The sequence below is a fragment of the Mytilus galloprovincialis genome, chromosome 7 (genome assembly GCF_965363235.1).
Source record: "Mytilus galloprovincialis chromosome 7, xbMytGall1.hap1.1, whole genome shotgun sequence".
NCBI lineage: Eukaryota > Metazoa > Mollusca > Bivalvia > Mytilida > Mytilidae > Mytilus > Mytilus galloprovincialis.
The window spans coordinates 26,983,803-27,005,363 of record NC_134844.1 but is presented as its reverse complement, the minus strand read 5'-3'; the positions used below and the strand labels follow the sequence as shown (position 1 = coordinate 27,005,363).

The 21,561-nt window shown below is 31.5% G+C and overlaps 1 protein-coding gene across 2 annotated transcripts; it reads right to left on the bottom strand.

The window, feature by feature from the left end:
• Positions 1–310: 310 nt before the first annotated feature.
• LOC143082656 (glutamate receptor ionotropic, kainate 2-like) lies at positions 311–20,917 on the bottom strand. Of its 2 annotated transcripts, none has more exons than XM_076258455.1 (11): positions 20,706–20,917; positions 14,974–15,624; positions 12,334–12,521; positions 10,511–10,696; positions 9,441–9,626; positions 7,133–7,227; positions 6,107–6,197; positions 4,763–5,090; positions 4,309–4,526; positions 3,702–3,967; positions 311–2,227 (listed from the first exon to the last, which is right to left on the bottom strand). In XM_076258455.1, the coding sequence occupies exons 2-11, from the start codon at positions 15,131–15,133 to the stop codon at positions 1,921–1,923; spliced, it is 2,025 nt and encodes a 674-aa protein (XP_076114570.1). In that variant the 5' UTR covers positions 15,134–15,624; positions 20,706–20,917; the 3' UTR covers positions 311–1,920. The 2 variants fall into 2 exon arrangements, with proteins under 2 accessions (XP_076114570.1, XP_076114572.1); XM_076258457.1 differs by having other exon boundaries at positions 14,974–15,181.
• Positions 20,918–21,561: the final 644 nt, after the last annotated feature.

Sequence of the window (21,561 nt, the reverse complement as noted above, 5' to 3'; positions counted from 1 at the left end):
TTCAATTCGGTTTTGTGGTTTGGTTTATTTCTCATATATTATACGGAGTAGTTCAATTATATTTAGTGTATTGAAACAATTGTGAGGCGAACTTATCTGTCTTACATGATTCATACGACCTTGGCCTCATTTTCTTGGCTCATGGGTCAATGATGAGTGTTCATAATGTTGTTAGTATTGAATGATTGTAAGTTGAACATTACTGTTTGGCAGGGTTCAAATGACCGTGACCTTATTCTCATGGTCCATTTGAAAATTGTTAGTTTTTTGTGGTTTGGTTTGTTTCCATAATAATATAAACCATAGTTCATTTATATTTAGTGTATATTATTGAATCAATTTTGCGGTTAGCTTGTAAAAAGAATAAAAAGCTGATTAAAATTTTAATTCCTTTTTATTTAATCACACACATGATTAGTTATCATTTTTTTTTGCATTAAAATGATAATTTTTTGGGGGAAATTCGTGAAGTTAATGGCTACGGACTGTTCGTTAACTGTTATTCGAATAGTCCATCTAATGCATACACGTCTATACTTGGTAAAACAGTAAACACATTTGATTCATTGTGATTGTCATGTGAAACAGTAATACCATTTGATTCATTTTGACTGTCATGTGAAACAGTAATACCATTATATTCATTTTGTCTGTCATGTGAAACAGTAATACCATTTGATTCATTTTGACTGTCATGTGCAACAGTAGCCACATTTGACTCATTGTGTCTGTTATGTGACCAACTGTTGCCTATTTGTTGTGAAATAGCTCGATTTATTGGCGAATCATTGCTATTTGATGAAAAGAAGTCTTCTATGTTTGGCCTCGTTCCCATATATTGGACTGGACTTCTTCTCTGCATTCGCCCACTTCGTCGTAGCCATTGGCAACATTTGTTTCTGAGAAATTCATACAAAAGCGATAAACAAGCTAGACCAACACCTAATCCTATTAAATAAAATCCGATTTGTATATCAAGTAATTCAATAGTCTTCGCTTCTGTGACAGACATTTTTTGACAAACCCCATTTCTAGGCCAGATCTGCATCATCCAGATTTGAATGAGACCACTTTCAAGTATAGCAACTATTCTGAAACGAGACAGACATCTATCTAAATAAGGAATGATTTAGACTATAGAGTTTAACCTTTCGTATGAGTTACGAGAATTTTTTAACTTATTTTTAACATATTATCATGAAATAGTTATCAAAGATACCAGGATTATAATTTAATACGCCAGACGCGCGTTTCGTCTACATAAGACTCATCAGTGACGCTCAGATCAAAATAGTTGTAAAGCCAAACAAGTACAAAGTTGAAGAGCATTGAGGACCCTAAATTCCAAATGGTTGTGCCAAATTCGGCTAAGGTAATCTATTCCTGGGATAAGCAAATCCTTAGTTTTTCGAAAAATTCAAAGTTTTGTCACAGGAAACAAGACCAGAGCTCTTAAAACGGTTGCATATGAAAAATACCCAATAGGAATTTGACTCGTCAAAAGCTTTTATTGGATATACATTTATCAAGGACGTAACAAAAAAAGAAAAACGCAAAGGACGTATAGCTATATAATTACTTCATGAAAAATTAATTTAAAATAATTTAACCAATCCACCTAAGGTCAACTTTGTCTGAGGGAGTTGGAACCCTCGTTTTAAAATCATTTGAAACTTATATCAAGGGAAATAATAGTAAAATTTATAATAAAGCATGTCAGCGTCGAAGTACTGACTACTGAGTTGAGGATACCTTCGAGGACTAGCAAGTCAAGTTGCAGCGGTATCGACAAGCGTCTTATGCGACTATCCTTTTTTTATTCGATGAATTAAAAAAAGGCCACCTGACTCTGATTAATTTGACATCATCAGTTTATGCATTTTTCTTTCATGTGACCATATATTGTGGGTAGGTTGTAAATTATCTCAATGCATTGGTGTTCTTTGGTGTTATATTTGGCCTCGTTCCTATATATCGGAGTGAATTTCTTCTTTGTATTTGTTCACTCCTATATAGCCGTTTGCAGCATTTGTTTCTGATAAATTCGTAAAATAGTAATAAACAAGCCAAACCAACTCCTACACCTATTAGATAAAATCCGCTTTGTATATCAACTAATTCAATAGTCTTTGCTTCTGTGACAGACATTTTTTGACAAACCCCATTTCTAGGCCAGATCTGCATCATCCAGATTTGAATGAGACCACTTTCAAGTATAGCAATTATTCTGAAACGAGATAGACAACTACCGAGATAAAGAATAGCTCATGATATACAGTTTGACCTTTAATCAGGAATTAGTGATGTTCTTAAACTTAAATTCATCATGGTTTCCTCAAAAGAAGGACAAATATAAGATGTACTGTGTTTCACATTTTAGATTTTTGAACTTAGCGATTGAACAGAATACTAGTAATATTTTTCGAGAAAATATTATATGTTCGGCTGGAGAACTGACGGAGTACTAAGCTGATGATTCTGTTAAAAACTAAAGTCAATAAGTAGTAGTGTCGACAAGTAACTTATACATTCCCCCCTCTTATTGAGAAACTAGTCCTTGAACAGACAATTTCATCCAAAAAGGGTCAATAGATCCAATCCCAATTTGGTGCCGAACGGTCAACAGTAATATGAATTTAGTGGAAAGAGTAAATGTTTGTCTTTCACCCAGCTGACATTTGATTTAATTTCTAAAAAAGTTGGATCAATATTTAAGTGTCTTTCATCTATCAAACAATTTCAAATTCTAACCACTAAATGAATGAGTCTAATTATATTTAGATGTTTTGTTTTTAGAATACTTATTTTTATCACCTTAATCGCTTGCAGTTCAAATAATTATAAAATTGCCTTTCCATAACATCATTGTCATGAAAGTTCTTTGGACGAGTACAGTAAAAATAATTGTATACAGTTTGTGATTGCATGATAGTTACTTAAGCGCGTCACTGTTTTTTATATATATCCTGTGGTGTATGTCGTTAATTGAATTTGTTCGTTGTTGCTTTACACTTTGCATGTTTGTCCGAATTTTAAATTATTTGTTTGTGCATTTTTCTGTGATGAATGTTCTTGCGCTTGTTTGAGATGTATTTCCGTCACGTAGTGTTGTAATTTCCGTGATATGTTTTAACATTGCCATAAAGCGGGAGGTTCGGATAGCCATTAATCACAGGTTCAACTCACAATTTTTTCATAAAATTTCCTACACGAGTCAGGAATAACACAGATGTTTGTTGGCGTTTGTTTTTGTTTGGTTGAACTTCAGTGTTCCGATTGTTTTCCTCTTGTGCTTCCCTCGGGTTTAGTTTGTAACACGGATTTGTTTCTCTCAATCGATTTATGTCTTTTGAAAACCGGAATACGTTTGTCTTTATAAATATATACTATTTTCTACATAAGTAATTGCCTGTACCAAGTCAAGAGTAAGACAGTTGATCTCCATTCGTTTGATGTGTCTGCTATTTGATTAGGGACTTTTCGTTCTTAGTATTCATTGAAGTTTGTTATTTCTGGTATTATACTTTATATATACTAATTTGAAATTATTGCAATTATTTCATCATATTTTGTTATTCTAGTGAGTAGGATAGTTTTATTCATTTGCGGGGTATCATTTTATTTCTATCTTTGTATTTATTTATTTGTTCAATACACTAATTTTCATTTTGCACTACTGTCGCATATTAGAAAATACTCACTCATCAGAGAACATCTGAACAAATGGAGAATTGTTAGGTAGACCAATAGCATACTGAACAGGTAAAATGTCGGATGTAGCAATGGCTAAATCACAGTTGTTCGTCATTGCAAGATCCATGAATGTTTTATCAGCAACGTAAGCGTATTCTCCTTTTAGAACCTTTGAAATATGTACTCCTGGATCACTACTCAATACGGACGAGTCAGTCGCATTGTATTTTATAATTCCATACCAAAGTTCCTTTCTTTCTGGTAACTCAGAGTTCTGTTAAAAAGGAATGCAAACATTTGAAAAACCTTGTTCAAATGAAACTTAAATTAAATGAACAAGTTTAAACATGAAATGCATGACTATTAATTGTTTAATTTTCCTTCCTTTTCTTCAATTTCTTTATTTTTTATGTGGATTTTTCTATCTTTGTCCGTATTACTAGTATTCTATTATTCTATTATAGCATTTTGTTTCATTTAAAATAGAACTGGTAAATTATAAGCATGAACTTTAGAAAGTATCACTTGTATTGTAGAAATAAAGCTAATAAAACTCTTTTTTCTTTGTCTTCCTTAATAGTTTGATTTTTCTTTACATTTGAAACATACTAGTACCTTAAAAATTGTTTCATATATTGTTGCACCTGCTGTGCCCCATTTATAGGAACTTTGAGCAACTAGTCCTTCAAGGTCCGTAAACGGTAATTTAGTTTTGGAGACTGTTAGAAAGGCCACAAAGTTGCCACTGTATGTTGCCACCATTATAATACAAAAGATCCACCAGAAACTTAAGAGTGTTCGTCCAGCCGAAGACCTGGCAATATGTTCTCCGCCTTTAAATGAAAGAAATAACTGTAAAACGTCATCCGTTGTAAATGTTGTTTATAAGCAAACATTTATTCTAACTTTTGTTCAAACCCTTTCTGTTATTTGTCTTCGTGCTATTATGTTTCTGTTAGTCTTATGACATTTGAATATCAGGTAAAACATTTGATTTTTCATATCTTTTTTAACAATCGAGTACTAGTATTTGAAATTTTGAGAAAACAAAAGATCATTAACAGTTTACCTTGAGTTAGCAATGCACCATACATATACCAAAATGAATCTGAGAAGTGATGGAGTCCTCTTGTCTTCATTCGGTTCTGTACGTAGCCGTAAAACGGATTATACTTCTCGAATACAACCAGGAAAAGCGATACAACTGGCAATGAAATTCCAATGTACATTAATACTGTTGGACTAAACGGATCTAGTAATGTTGCCCAGCGTGTATCATTTTGATTAGGTTTCTTCATTAGGATAGCAGAGAACTCGTAGTAATATGGATGAGTGAAATCCATTACGGTTTCTCTGTGTGACTGGACACCCAAAGGTGCTGCTATCATATCTATTTCCTGAAAATAAGAATACAGAATTAGAGACCCGTAAACAGCAGAATTTATTCAATGTCAAAACATATCAAATAAAGGCAACAGTAGTATACCGCTGTTCAAACTCATAAATCCATGGACAAAAAACGAAATCGGGGTAACAAACTAAAACTGAGGGAAACGCATTAAATATAAGAGGAGAACAACGAAACAACACTACAATGTAACACACACAGAAACGGACCAAGCAACAGACAAAATCCCACGAGAATAACAAATATAACATCAAAACTAAATACATGAATTTGGGATAGACAAGTACCGTGACACGTCTTATCGCAATGTGAATTTACACTCAAAAATAAGAGAAAACAAACGACGCAACGTTAAAATGTAACACACACGGAAACGAACTATAATATAACAATGGCCATATTCCTGACTTGGTACAGGACATTTTTAAAGAAACAAAATGGCGGGTTGAACCTGGTTTTGTGGCATGCCAAACCTCCCCTTTAATAGCAATTCGTAAATATTGTTAACGAACTTTCTTGACGTTTACCTGGTATCTATGATGAGTTAATTTACATGATACAGCGAAAGAAAAGTGAAGATGCTCACTAAGTCTTATCGGTAGTCACATAGGAATATAAAGACACGTGGATCATATCTTACTATTACAGCACTCATTAATGCAAAGATACCAGAATCAGTAAATTTCATATAATCTACCTTAAAACTACCATTTAGGTAAACTCTATAATTTTGCATAAACATTCACTGTGTCAAGATATTTTGAAGTTTGATCAATACATTATTTCGTCAATTAAATTGTGGTAATATGGTATCTAATACATATTGGAATCAAATATATTTGAAATGAGAATGTATATTGTTTGCCAACAATCTGTAAATTTGTATTTTGTTAAACAAAAACAACCCCACTAGACTTATATCTTTTTGCAACATAGCTTATAATTTGATATGTCTGAATGGAAAACTGACTACGTCTTGCGATTTGGAAAGTTTGTTTTACTCACTCTGCGCTGTAGTTGTCCAATCATTCCATTCCATGAGTTATTATCAGATCCTACGCCCCACTTCCCGTCTGGTGGTGGGATTATTTCATACCTGTAATGTTATAGGGAAGATAGAATTTTAAAATTGGTTTTAAAAAATCGAAGGTGAAAGAGAATGAGACAGGAGACTGAAACTTTTTTTATTTTTGTCAAGATCATTTCTACTCTGGCTCTATCTTTTTGGAAGTCGTGTTTCCGCCACCGGCGTAGTTATAAAGATCAACTTGTTCATGCATAATTTCGACTAGACGTTCCATTGATATATTATTCGATTAGTTTACAGACAGACAACAATCACGCGATGTGTTAAGGTGGTATATATTAATCCCCATAAAAACCTTAAAAAAAAAAAAAAAACCCAAACGCAACATCAATGTATTCACGTGCTCTGAATGAAATCGTATGTAGCATCATAATCATACAATTATGCTTCTTTAATAATTTTTATTGTTAGGTAGCATTGGCACACATTTATAAATTTATTTTTATCTTTTAGAATAGATAAATGTTATTCAAGATAGATTTTATACAGAAAAATTATCAAAATTATCAAAACTATCAAGAGTAAAACAATAATGTTTCATGACCTGTGTAAAGCGAAATAAAGGCAACAGTAGTATACCGCAATTCAAAAGGCATAAGAGAAAAGAAAAAAATCGGGTCACAAACCATAACCGAGGGAAACACATCAACCACAAGAGGAAAACAACGGAAAAACAGAAACCAAAACATGTAAAAGCGATTTATAAACTGAAGAAGATATACATGATATAGTGAATAAATACGTAATGATACAATGCCCAATAAAGTACAACGGATCAAATGTCAACATTTTGCCCTTAAATCATGAGTGATATTCTTCCTTATAGCAAATACATGTATAACATAAGAAGTTTTAAATATCCTAAACAATTATATCCCCATAAAAATGAAGGATGCACAATTTCATTTCATCTATAGGTAATAATAATCTATAATAGTACTTACGTAAAATTCAGATTGTAAGAAAGTTGTTTTAGCAATTCAATTGTTATTCCACTATACTGTTTTGTTTTATTATCCAGTATTACAAACGGTGGCCACTGAAACGTTTTGATATATTTATTGGATTATTTGTGTAAGGGATTATGGTAAATACGGAACTTCAACAACAAAATCATACCAAACTTAAAACCAAATCACAATACAAAACTATATAAAACACAACACAACACAAAAACAATAGCTATGGGGTTTGAAGAGTTTTCTTTTGCTTTATGTCATGGCCTTTAACGATTTACGATGAAAAAAATATTTAACACATTTTAACACCCTACCAAGCAGAAGAGAAAATCGAAGAGAAGTCACTGACCTGTGCTCGGATAATGAACAACATGAGTTAATCAGTCTTAAACAATGCTTATTTTAAAAGAGGAATAGACGCATACGCAATCTTCTCTAAAATTTCAAAGCATACACATCAGACATTGGAATAATACCAAGGAAATTGAATCAAGCAACAAATGTTAAATATAAAATGAAAATTAGTACCATTTTTAAATATGAACCGTCATTACAGTATTCATTTTTACTCTATCAAAAAAGATGTGTATTTTATTCATGATATACACTTGCTGGTTAAATCGTCATATCCGTAATTCATAATGATGAAAGGGTTATATGTATTTTTTATTATAATTGTGATTTTGTTAATATTTTGTGATAGTCATATTTTCATTGTTCCTTTCCTTCTCGCTTTGTGGAACACATATCGGTTTGAAATCTCCAAACTATTACTTTGCCTCAGGAAAGTTGAAATATAAGCAGTATCAGTATAAACAGTATCATACTGTACAGTATATGCGTATAATTTGGTAACTTTTTCGGATTCGAGCGTCACTGATGAGTTTTTTGTAGACGAAACGCGCGTCTAGCGTATATACAAAATTTAGTCCTGGTATCTATGATGAGTGTATTGGTATACGAATTCCAGAAGCAAAATAGCATCAATATCTTTGTTATTGATTAATCAAAAATAATACTTATAGGCTAGGGTGGAAATTGAATGTACCAACAACACAACACTATCATATTGAATTTCGACTACTATCCCTGCGATTACTACATATTTATTATGGATGTGTCGAGTCGTCAACATCTGTGCCAACGCATATTACGACTGATATTAATTATTTGATTTCGCTTGTAATGCTAAAAACGTGATTTAAATGATAATTCGATTTATAACTGTGGCTAATTGGTATTCGTTATTGGTTATTTGATATTTTAATTGTTAATCACTTCCTTTTTTTATTGAATGTATACATAATTTGTTGATGGAAATCAAATCCTAAATAGGTTATAACCTAATAGTAATTACCGTATGGATTTTGCTTTTCCTTTTAAATCCATATTAGCTCTTCGCGTGTTTCGGTTCTTATAAAATCCTTGGTTTAAAATATTTTACATTGGGGTTCCTTATGAATCTAAATCCAGAAATGCTTCGGACGCATAAAAACAATTATCAAGCATTATTTTCTTCTTTTATTTTTGTAACACTGTGTCGATACCTTAGTTGGTCGACTTTTAGCAACTGAATATCATCAACATAGAAGTTAGTATTCCTGTACTGTTTTATAACATATCTTTGTAAATTGTCTGTTTATTAATTTAACAATTACTATGAACTACATGACATGCAATTCATTTTCTTATATAAATAAGGCCGTTAGTTTTCTCGTTTGAATTGTTTTACATTGTCATTTCAGGGCCTTTAATAGCTGACTATGCGGTATGGGCTTTGCTCATTGCTGAAGGCCGTACGGTGACCTACAGTTGTAAATTTCTGTGTCATTTTGGTCTCTTGTGGAGAGTTGTCTCATACGCAATCATACCACATCTTCTTTTTCACAAAAAATCTTAATAACTGAAAGTCATCATTAAAATATTTAGACATTTTCTGTTATTCTCTAAATCCGAATAGTCTTTCTCGGACACGTGTGAACACCTGTATACATAAAGTTTGTTTACATTTGAGAAAAAGTAGTTATGTTTATTTTGTCAATAAGTCGGTAAACAGAACATACATGACAAAAGAAGCCAACAGATGGTATTCGACTGTAGACCAGTTTTCATGCCACCCTAAGTGTAAGAATGATATACTACCTCGGACTAAAAAATGAACGGTATCAGGTCCCATAGACTACTAGCTATCCCTAAAATTGCTCAATCATTTTTCAAATAGAAAATAGCGGTGAACACTTTTTTATATATTTTATTGTCTATCAGGCAATACATAAACTAATAGTTTACTTACTGGTAGGGTGCTAACAAGAAGTTTTCTTTGATTATAACCAAATCTTACATTCGGAAATATCTCTTTTACTTTGATTAAGCTTCCATTCAAATGGACAAATCCAACCTGTAATAAACCACGCCCTTTTGTATGCCACGTCATCGTTTGGATTGGGGACCATTCACAATCATTGGTAGTATCTTTAACCTGAAGACATACAAGAAATACTACAGGATCATTTGTAAAGAAATTATTATTAATACGCTAGCAACTTTCTATATAGCGTTGATTTTTATTTTCTATTTGACTTTAAATAACATCGATATGATACTAGTAATTTGTTTAAAAAACAGACAGGTCTTAATCAATTTAGCTCACGAAGTCCTAATGACCAGTATATGATGGTTGCTATTACAAGGTACCAACTGTCCATACGCTAAGTGTTCATGTGTTCATCAAATTGTAGACTTCATATGGGTTACCCCTCAACAAAGATCTTCTCAATGTGCGCATTAATTAGCATACATTGAGGCAAAAGTGACCGAAAGGTTTCTACTGAACCCTATTGTAGATTATCTTCACCTTGTCAGAATCTATATCCATCAATTCTTGACCACTTGACTTGAATGATGTATTGAAGGTTTTATATGACAACGTTACTCATTTTAAATGAATTAATAATAGAATCTTCCCATGAGGTTTGGATGGGCAATTTTAATAAGAAGTATAAACAATTAAACTTGCTGAGTTGAAGCGCTTTGATTTTATCATCATATGATCCTCCATACAATCATACAGTTCTTAACAGGACTTCATATGTAACACATGTATCAATTGATACTTTATCTCCATATCAAAAGTTCATTGATTTGAAAGATATAAGATTTGAGTTTGTGAAAATTCTATAGCAACTTGATAGTCCCATATGTTTCGATTGTAATCTATTTAATGCAATTTGTAAGGAGAAGGTTTGAATTATCACTGTGGTTATTTTTCTTTCTAATATACAATATATAGCTTGCTTGATTAATGAATTCGAATACTATATATAAATTGGAAATAATAATGAAAAGTTATAAAATTTAATTTACCACTTGTCGTTGATGCTCACTTTTCAACATTACTGTTGGATAATTTATTATAGCTATATTATCAAATGGACAACTACTATTACTTTCTAGGATCGTCAAGTTTCTTGTGTCGAATATACCAACTAACCAACTGGAAAAATAGAGTAAGGAATTCCTCCAAATGTTTTTCCGTTCAAAATCGAAAGGCTGAAATGAAAACAAGTAATTTAGCTCTGATTTATTAAGGACATGATTTTTATAGTTTGTTCTGAAATTGCACTCAAAGAAACCATTTAAACAGATTGTGTGTGGTTTAAGCGCTCACAAACATGTTCAATCCACGCCACATCCTGTATACAGTTGCCCCAAAACAGCAGCTTGTAGGCCAGATGTCTTTTGTTGATAACAATCGACCATAGCATGATATCATTTAATATCATAAGCTCAATTTAAAAGAAGGTGTTGTATGATTGCCAATGAGACAACTCTCCACAAGAGACCAAAATGACACAGAAATTAACAACTATAGGTCACCGTACGGCCTTCAACAATGAGAAAAGCCCATACAGCATAGTCAGCTATAAAAGGCCCCGAAATGACAATGTAAGACAATTCAAACGAGAGAACTAACGGCCTTATTTATGTACAAAAAATGAACGAAAAACAAATATGTAACACATAAACAAACGATAAACACTGAATTGCAGGCTCCTGACTTGGGACAGGCACATATACATACATAATTTGGCGGGGTTGAACATGTTAGCGGGATATCAACGCTCCCCTAATCTGGGACAGTAGTATAAAAGTACAACATAAGAACGAACTATAAAAATCAGTTGAAAAGGGCTTAACGCATCAGACGGACAAAAATACAAGTGAACTTGGCCGGGTACTTGTACATCACAACAATAAAAAAGACACTCGGTACAGATCTGAGAGTACTCGCAGTTAACTGACAACTAGTTCAAAGCCACAAACAACTAATAAAAAAATCATGCATCTAAGACTAAATTATCAATCCGTACACATCCAACATTGTTTGTTCATATATTTTTGGTTATCCCGGGGCCTTTTATAGCTTATAATATACAATATGTTATTTCTAGCTCCTAACTTCTTCAGTACGTTTGCATACATTCCGGGCATTCAAATGTTTGATTTGAGCATCCCTGGGAAAGGTAAATCTGGAAAAAGTGCATTGGACGCACGAAACTTGTAAGGTGTTATTCTCATTTGTAAATATTGGATTTCTCATTTCTTCTTAAATGTTTCATTTATTGCATTATATATGATATCTTTGTCACCGATAACCATGGATCAATCCGGATTGTTTTCCGTTAATAGTAGCGTGATTTATCACCGGACTTTCCCATGCCCTATGTATCATAACGGGTGTCATATTTTTTCAAAATATTTGTCTCCTTTTTTTATAAGGTTGTTGTCTAGAAGGGATATATAATAATATACAATAACTTTCTTTTGATGAGGTAAATGTATAGTTTCAAAAGTCAATTAAACCACATATTTACCGAAACAAAAGACAGTAATTGTTTTATTCCATATTCCGAGAGAAATGTATGTAATGACAATTATTAACCAAAACCAATTGTACATCAATCGTTTTTTTTTTACCAAAATAGTGCAGGTAAAAGCACGCGACGTTATGCGCGGTGAATATCCTTTTTCCGCAGGTGAATATGCTTATTTATTCAAAATCCCGTTTATATAGAAAAACCGACTAAAGTTCTATCAATATGGAATAAACATGTTTATCGTAAAACACAACTTATAATTTACGAAACGAAAAAATTGATAACTGCAATGAAAATGAATATGATTACCTTTTGAAGAAATGACTGGCATGAGCTAAGACGACATAGGACGGTAAAATTCAATCTGTCTGGATCGCTGTTAGGTTCATTAAGCGAAAGAGCATCTATGTTAGACGAAGTCACTTCATCCATTCTGTACAACACAGCAAATATTCCAATAGTTGATAGACTATTTTGTAAATCTATTGCCTCATATTCTGAAAAAAAAATAAAATCCAAACCTGTGTCTTTTTTATGCATATTAGTCGTCCTTTTAATATCTGATTAACAAAAGCAAATCAAAATTCATACAAACTATTTGATAAACGATTAGTTTTCCTCAAGAAGAATATATAGGTTGCGCAATGCAATATGTGTCATTCATTATTCAAAAAAGAAAGGTAAAGTTTGATTAATATTTTTGTTTCTGTAAGAGTTATGAATAATTAACTTAAACAGTGTTATTTGAATCTCTCTGAAATCATTTTGTCTTATGCTTTCTTTCTAATATATAAAGCACCATGCTTGATTAGACTAATCATACCATAAATATTCATTGATTTATCTGCATGGTTTACTATTAATTGTGTGATTGTATTATAGTTGAACTGTATTGTTTAAAAAAAAAATCACGCTAGGAACAACATATTGTCAATTTTACAAAATACTACTGGAATGTCAATCCTCTGCATGCATCCTAAATTAATAAAAAAGGGCTTATAATGGTTTTACCAATGCTTTAATGTTGATGCTATTGCTTTTGATACATGCATGCTTCCTACATAAAAATAAGGAGATGTGGTTTAATTGCCAATGATATAATTATCCAATAGAATACAGATGACATGGATCTAACAAACTATGTTTGTTTTATATTGAAGTGTATTTTCAATAAAAGCTTCTGAGTGTATGTTACTTGTATCTATTTACAACGAATTTAATTTGGACTAAAAATTCTATGACATTTTCTATTGTTTTCTTTCTAACATAAAGGATCACGCTTGAACAGACTGATAAGACCGTGAATATTTAATGTTTTATGTCTAATGTCATGATTTTCTATTTTAAATATGTAAAATGAAACCAGATACCCCCATTACATTTCCTATTGTAGTATCTGCATATCTACCTTTACATACTGTTTATAGTATCCAATTATCAGATTTCAAATGGTTTCCTAGTTCTTCACAGAAAACAGGAAAATATTAAAAGCGTGTATTAGATTGTATTGATAAACGATAAAACCAAGATACTTAGTATCAATAGTTCATTTTTAAATATAATTAAAAAATCTTTTAGAATTCATCGTGATGGAATTGTTTTATTCTTTAAAATTCAATATTGTGCAAAAACATTTGACTATTTCAAATGGACTCTGGACTTCAAAGAATCTGATTGACTTACGACGACTCGAGAAACGCATATAGTTGACGTTCTAAACTCGCAATTAGGCTAGCTAAACAGTAGAGCTCGGGAATCTTTGAGGTACCCCGGTAGTTGTATTTAAATAGACATTTTTTTTTTTATTTAAAACAATACTGAGACAAATGTAGTACCATATTAAAAAAGCTAAGAAGCATTTGATTGTTTTGAATTGAATTAATATTAAATTTTGTTTCTATTTTTTTCACTCAAACAAAAATGTCGATGACGTATAAGTTGTTTTGCATAGACAAGTGTATATAACGGACCACAACAATGAGCTTTGAATTTAGTTTAATCATTAGAAAATAATTAAAAATGAATAATAAGGTCATGATAGAGAAATAATATCCATCCACCGTGATATGATTGCAGGGTTCTATATCCCATGGTGCTTTTAGCAATCATTTCTATTTATTGAAGCACGAACGATTGCCGAAGGAATGCAATATTGTCTTTAAGTTACCATTCTCTATTTCTATTATAAAGTTGATGAAAAACAAGAAAAATGGCGAAACTATTAAAAAACATACAAAATGTCGTCACGCCATGTTAACTCGTGATTTTTTTAAATTTTTTTTTCTATACACATTTTGTTATAACATTGTTTGGTGAAATATAAAATGACGTAATATGCACTAATACTTTAGGCAAAATAAGGTTTTTGTGTCATTACACTTTTTGTCATATATGATTGTGTGTTTGAAAAATTAGTAGTAAAATATACTTATTATCAAACATATTGAACATCGAGTCGACAGTGGTTATCACATGTTCTATGTTTTTGTAATGGGGAGAAATTGGTAGACGGTGGATCTTTGACAGTTTCTATTTAATTTAATTTTAACATATTTAGACTGGGAACGATTAACAGCTTGACATAATGTAGAGACACCTGTCAATTTTTAAAAATCTGTACATAGTACTGTAGAATCTGATGTCTTTTGGTTATTGGGGTCATGGAGTTGCTTACTCACTGACGATACTCCCATTAGTCACATGTAATATATATTAATAATAATTTATTTTATTAAAGGGTCACATACTTGTCTACAGATTTTTATACAGATTATATAATACACATTACGCAATAATAAATGAAATCTGAAACACTGGTTATAAACACAGAAATCTCAACTATTAAGTGTCTATTTGAAACCTTAGTTATACACACTGAACTACTAATATTTGAATTTTCTAATTGTTATTTGGAAGAAATGGTTATCCTACTAACAAAGTAAAACTTACCGGTATCATTATCAAAGACAACACAAACAGATGTCCACTTGAGGTAGGTTATCACTGATATCAATGTCAGAACCGTACTGCTAGTGTTGTTAATTGCAGGTCCAGAATGTGCAATATTTCCAGTTGGATTTGGACAGTTGTTTAACACATGACAGTTCATCGTACGTGTCGTTAGATTTTATCTGTTTCAATTATTCCATTAATAAAACTACAATTGTAGATTATAACACTGTAATTCTTAAACTTGATATTTTAATTGTTATTCGAAGAAAAAACAAATTGAATAATCCCTTCGAGTGTTATTTCCAGACGAGGTCTACATCAATACAATTAAAACAAATAGTTATACTTCCCAGAAATCTATTGATCCGAAAAATGATCCGAGGACCATTTGATCGAAGAAGATTAAATAACCTTTTCTGAACAATAGATGTATAATAATCTTCTCTAGGGGTAATTTACTAAATAATAAATGTCAATTAGAAGTTCATTCGGACGTGATGTCCTTTGCATAAACTTGGTAATTGATTCGCTCTTCCATATGTTTGATTTAACCGCCACTGATGTATCTTATGTTCAGGAAACGCTCCCCAGACGTCCTTTATTTGAAGCCTGCAATCGTTGAGGATATTTTGACCATTTACATATCACCTAATAGCATAAAATTACATAAATAAGAAACATGTGAATAGAGCTTTCACGATCGCCTCACAATACTTGACCACCGTTAGATATTCTTTCACGACCATTTCTCTCGTTAAACCGAATGACACCCGTGCTTATATTCTAGTTCATGTCCGCTTTTGTATCAAAGTGTTTTGTATTAAAATAAAAACACACAAACAAATGCTTCCATCTATTTCTGAAGAGTTTGATTGTAGCGGACTATGGTCTTTTTCTATATAAAACGGACAAATTAATGTCTAGAGTTTAATAGAAAGTAAACTAGAAACCACATAACTATATGAATCTATTGTGTTTAGTTTAAACTAGTTTATGTAAGTTTGATAATGAAAGATCCAAACTACTCAATATTACGTGTAAATATAACCATAAGCTATTGTCCTGATCTTCTTGTCTACACAAAGTAACATCCTGTACGATCTTACTATATGAGGTAAGTGATTATTACGAAATCTATATATACGATTAGCATACATATCTTTTGAAGACCGCCACCTTGAAGTTCAGTATCTGAACAATAATTATAGTGCCAATCTATTGATTACAGCGTTGCATTGGCTGAAAATACTTTTATGTAACTTCAAAGTTTTTTTAGAAACCAGTTTATCTGGTCTCTTTGTTTTTACGTGTTATAGTTATATACACTACTATATAAATATAATTGTCTTAAGAAAAAATCCCAACTCAATTATATAATTGGAGCGTGCTCGATACAACCACAAGGCATCATTTGGTGGTTCAAACCAAAGAATTTAAAAAAAAAAGATTTGTATGTGGTGCTACTAATTCAATAACCACGCGATAACTCAACGACTAGAAGTCAATATAATGTGTCATTTTGCGGACCTTTCGAGCAAGCCTCGTATCATAAACTCTATTCCGATAGTTGGTGTTGTACAAAGGAATAATGGTATAATTGACATCCATACCACATACCATATATCCTTATTTTTAGATTTCTTTAACCTTATCATCTTAAATATGCATGTACTATATGTCGATGGTCGTTAAACAATCTGTTGATTTATTTCATTAATCATACTCTACTTTAATAGCTCATTCTGTTACACTTAAAGTTTATCATCAATTGTGATAAGTTATATATCTATTGATTTCAATCACTGAGTAAAAATAAAGGTTGTGTTATCGTGATATTTTTAGGTATATTATATTTTTGATCTTTGAGTACACCAATTCGTTCTTAATCCCAAGAAAGTACAAAGGGTATAAGAAAATAACGTAATGACATAAAATGACAAAAGTTAGAAACATGTGAATATTTAGTTCTCATAGATTATTAAAGACATTTGTACTAACGTTTACTACGTGAACTAGAGAGTTTTCACGGTGGTGTTTTACTTTATAACCATGAAGCATAATATTATCATTTGTAATAAGATTACAGCTACAATACTGATTTTCCGCTTTGAAACTCATAACACAATAAGTCATCGATAATTGATATAGCACAATATGGGTCTATCTAAAATGCATCTGAATTGTTCGGAAAGAAATTATTAACATTTGTCATAACGTCGTCATTTTAATCTTTTAAGATCTAATTGGATTGGAAAAGGAGCTAAGCCTCAACACGGTTGTCATTCGGTTTAATGAGAGAAAAGATCGTGAAAGAATATCTAACGGTGGTCAAGTATTTCGAGACGATCGTGAAAGCTCTGGTACCGGATCATGAAAGACATTTAATCGAGAAGACATATGAAAGGTCATTAAATAATCTAATTTTATTAATTAAACAGACAATTTTACAACAAAATAAAACTGTCTGTCAAAAAGGTTCAACATTATGATCAATATATGAGAAATTCCCGTTTTAAAAGTACATAGTTTTTACAAAACAACAAAATGCAGATTGCTTCTCGACATTTCAATGACATAAAAAATTTAAACAAACATGATTTTGTCACAAATTCTAATAAAATAAACTACTTTTATCCAAATAAGGGCATTCCATTTGAATGAATCATATGGTTCTCATAGTTATTTTGTATAAACATAATCTGAAACTTAAAAAAAATATATTTGCCAAGTTACGTTGGAAAATGAGAGCATTAGGTTAGTTAATAGGCCGAACATAACTTTTACATTTGTCATTTTCTAAGGTACTGTAAGGATCGGAACACCTATATTTGGTGTACGGGATGTTTGTAGAGATCTGTATGGCATGGTTCATCTTACCATGACCCCTTTTTATGAACCATTTACAATCGTAAGTGTATTTGACACTTCAAGTAAAACCCTTAATATTACAGACGTTCAACAAATATACTATCATAAGTAAAACAGACGAGACATTTCAGCATTTGCGCTCTGGTATTATTTAGTCTGTAGTATATAGGTATCTCATTGGAAATCAATCCACATATGATACGTTGTATATAAAGATGCATAAAAAAGAAAAAAAGCTGTTGCACAAAATGTTGCTTATCTTTCAATCTCAAATTGTTCATGAAAGATGCTGTTTTTGCTATAAGTTATGGTTGATGGTTAACATTTTAGTTTAAACGTGACATACCCATATTATTGAGTAAATAGTGGCGGTCTGCCTGAATTAATAGTTATCAAAGGAACCAGGATTATAATTTAGTACGCCAGACGCGCGTTTCGTCTACATCAGACTCATCAGTGACGCTCATATCAAAATATTAATAAAGCCAAACAAGAACAAAGCTGAATAGCATTGAGAATCCAAAATTCCAAAAAGTGGTGCCAATTACGGCTAAGGTAATCTATGCCTGGGATAAGAAAATCCTTAGTTTTTCGTAAAATTCAAAGTTTTGTAAACAGAAAATATATAAAAATTACCACATTATTGATATTCATGTCAACACCGAAATGTTGACTACTGGGCTGGTGATACTCTCGGGGACGAAACGTTAAACTAGACCGATTCCCAGAACTGAATTTTTCAAACTGATTTAGACACGTTTTAAGTTGTGTTTTTTCCCTAACTTTCGAGTTTAAGTGTTGAATTAAAAAAAAAGGATAGCTTTAATGTTCATTCTTATCAAAATAGTTACAGGCTTTAACATATTTAACAAATTGCAGGTATATCAAATGGTAAAAGAAATATTGATTTCGGATTACTAGTATAAAGTCTGGTCACGCATTATTTTTCACGATCAAAATAATGCGTTGCCTGATCTTTCACGATCAAGTTTGATGAAAATTCAACAAAATTCAAGGTTTTCATAAACAAATTACGCTTTTAAGGAAAGAGCATACCTTTATTTTACTGTACTATCAGATACACTAAAGATTAAGTTTCAAATATATCATGATATATTGAAATATGAGCATTATAGGTACAAATAGCGTGGTTTTTAAAATTAATTCAATAGACATGCATTGCGCCTTTTGTGTTTTTTCATAAAGTACTGCATATTTTCTTTATCTTACTGCACAGTTATGCTGAGGAAGTTGAACCATTTTGACAGACATATTTTTTTCTTCGGATTTGTTCCGCGTTTTGAAAATTAAGCGATTTTTTCACAGATTCTGAACTAGAATTTACATTAAATGTCTTTCCCAATCCGGTACCAGAGCTTTCACGATCGTCTCGCAATACTTGACCACCATTAGCTATTCTTTCACGATCATTTCTCTCGTCAAACCGAATGACACCCGTGCTTATATTCTAGTTCATGTCCGCTTTTGTATCAAAGTGTTATTGTATGAAAAAAACCCAGACAAGTGCTTTCATCTATTTCCAAAGAGTTTGATTGTAGGGAACTATGGTCTTTTTCTATATTAAACGGACAAATTAATGTCTAGAGTTTAATAAAAAGTAAACTAGAAACGACATGACTATATGCATATATTGTGGTTGATTTGAACAGATTTATGTCAGTTTGATAATGAAAATCCACGCTACTCAATGTTACGTGTAAATATTACCATAAGCTATTGTCTTGATCTACTTGTCTACACAAAGTAACACCCTGTACGAACTTACTATATAAAGTGAAGTAATTGTAACGAAATCTATAAAAGTTTAGCATATAAATCTTGTGAAAACCTCTACCTTTTACAATGTGAGCAATAATCATAGTGCCAATGTATTGATTACAGTTTTGTATTTGTTAAAATACTTTTAGTTTTTTTGGCAACCAGTTTATTCGATCTCTTTGTTTTTACATGTACCTCTTAAAGTTATAACATAAGTCTTCACTATTATATATATATAATTATTTTTAGAAAAAAAAAACACAACTCAATGGTAAACTGGAAGTGTGCTCGACTCAAACGCAAGGGATCATTGGTGAGTCAAATCAAAGAATTTTAAAAAGATTTGTATGTGGTGCTTATACTCTAATAATCATGCGATAATTGCAAGACTTGACGGTTTGAAGTCAGTATAATGTATCATTTTGCGGACCTAACGAGCAAGACTCGTACAATAAACTCGATTCAGATTGTAAGTGTTGTACAAAAAGGAATAGTAGTATATTCATGTAATATATGTCGATGGTCGTTAAACAGGCATTTATCAATCTGTTGATATATTTTTAGGAACAATTCTCTACTTATATAGCTAGCTCTGCTACACTTATTGTAAAGCATCACTTTTAAAGTTATCTATATCTGCTTTATTTATTCCGTAAAAAGAACGATTTCGTATTGTGTTTTTTTTATAGCATATTATATTTTTGGTCGTTAAGCTTTGACACTAAAAGTTAGAGAGTACCAAGGTGTAGTAACAGACACGAAAATCACGATTCTTTCACACGTAACACCATGGCAAACAGATAAAAGACGGAACGGAAAAGATATTTCCGTGGTATTCATTCACACGATCTACATAAAAATGAATTAAGTTGTAACCATGGGTTGACTTGTTGTTAATCAATTGCAATGCAAGCTCTTGTTAGATTTAAAAAAAAAATTAATTTGCCTTTAAATAACATTTTATTGTTGGGTTTAAACAAACACTATCTCAGTCGTACTCTTCATAACAGTTAAGCAGATTAGATTTATTTATCTAACTTAAAACCTGCACAACGACATACAAAACTAAGTTAAAAACTTACCAGATCATTAGGAAACATCTCTCCTTTCTATTATCTCATAGGGATGGTCATTCCATATAATAATAATAATTTTGTTATTATAACTAGTGATTTTTGTAATAATTAAATTGATACTTGTAAAACTATATGCTTTAAAGTAGTGAACATTCCTATTATATGAATATTGACAGAATGTACATACAATACTTATACCGCAATATTAAGTTGCTACATTAGAAACACAATTGTCACATTTTTTACTCGTTGTAATTTTAAATCTGATATTTTAATTGAGATGAGAACTATATATTACCGATCTAATCTTAGTCATATGACAAAAAAATCAACGATTAATTGTTTTTATATTGATCTCGATCTTTTTCAACCAGCTTGTAAAACATCACTATAGATTAAGCAATCTTATCTGCAAAAAAATGGAAATAAAAACTAAAATCAAACTTAAATTGTGGGAAGACACAAAGGACCATCGTAATTCCGTGATCCATAGATCATATGCTGAGCTGAGTGTTTAAAAAAAACAAAAAAACTCTAGTGAACCTTTTTTCAACTCAATATCCACAGGAATAAGGTTCTGAAAATTTCAATTTCAATGAGCGAGCTTTTTAGAGGAGCAATTATCGGAAATTTGCAAACTCGATCAGTAACCTTATAATTCATAAACAGAAACTAATCACAGTATTTGCAAATAAATGAAAACAATTAAAAGATATATAAACGCAGTATTAACTGGCCATTTATTGATGCCTCAAGACTGGTTATGTGTTTTGTATCCATTTGTATATTTCGCTTGACAAAAAGTAAAAAATAAAATATATATGTAGATAATATTAAGTTTGATATTATTTCCCCCATCTGA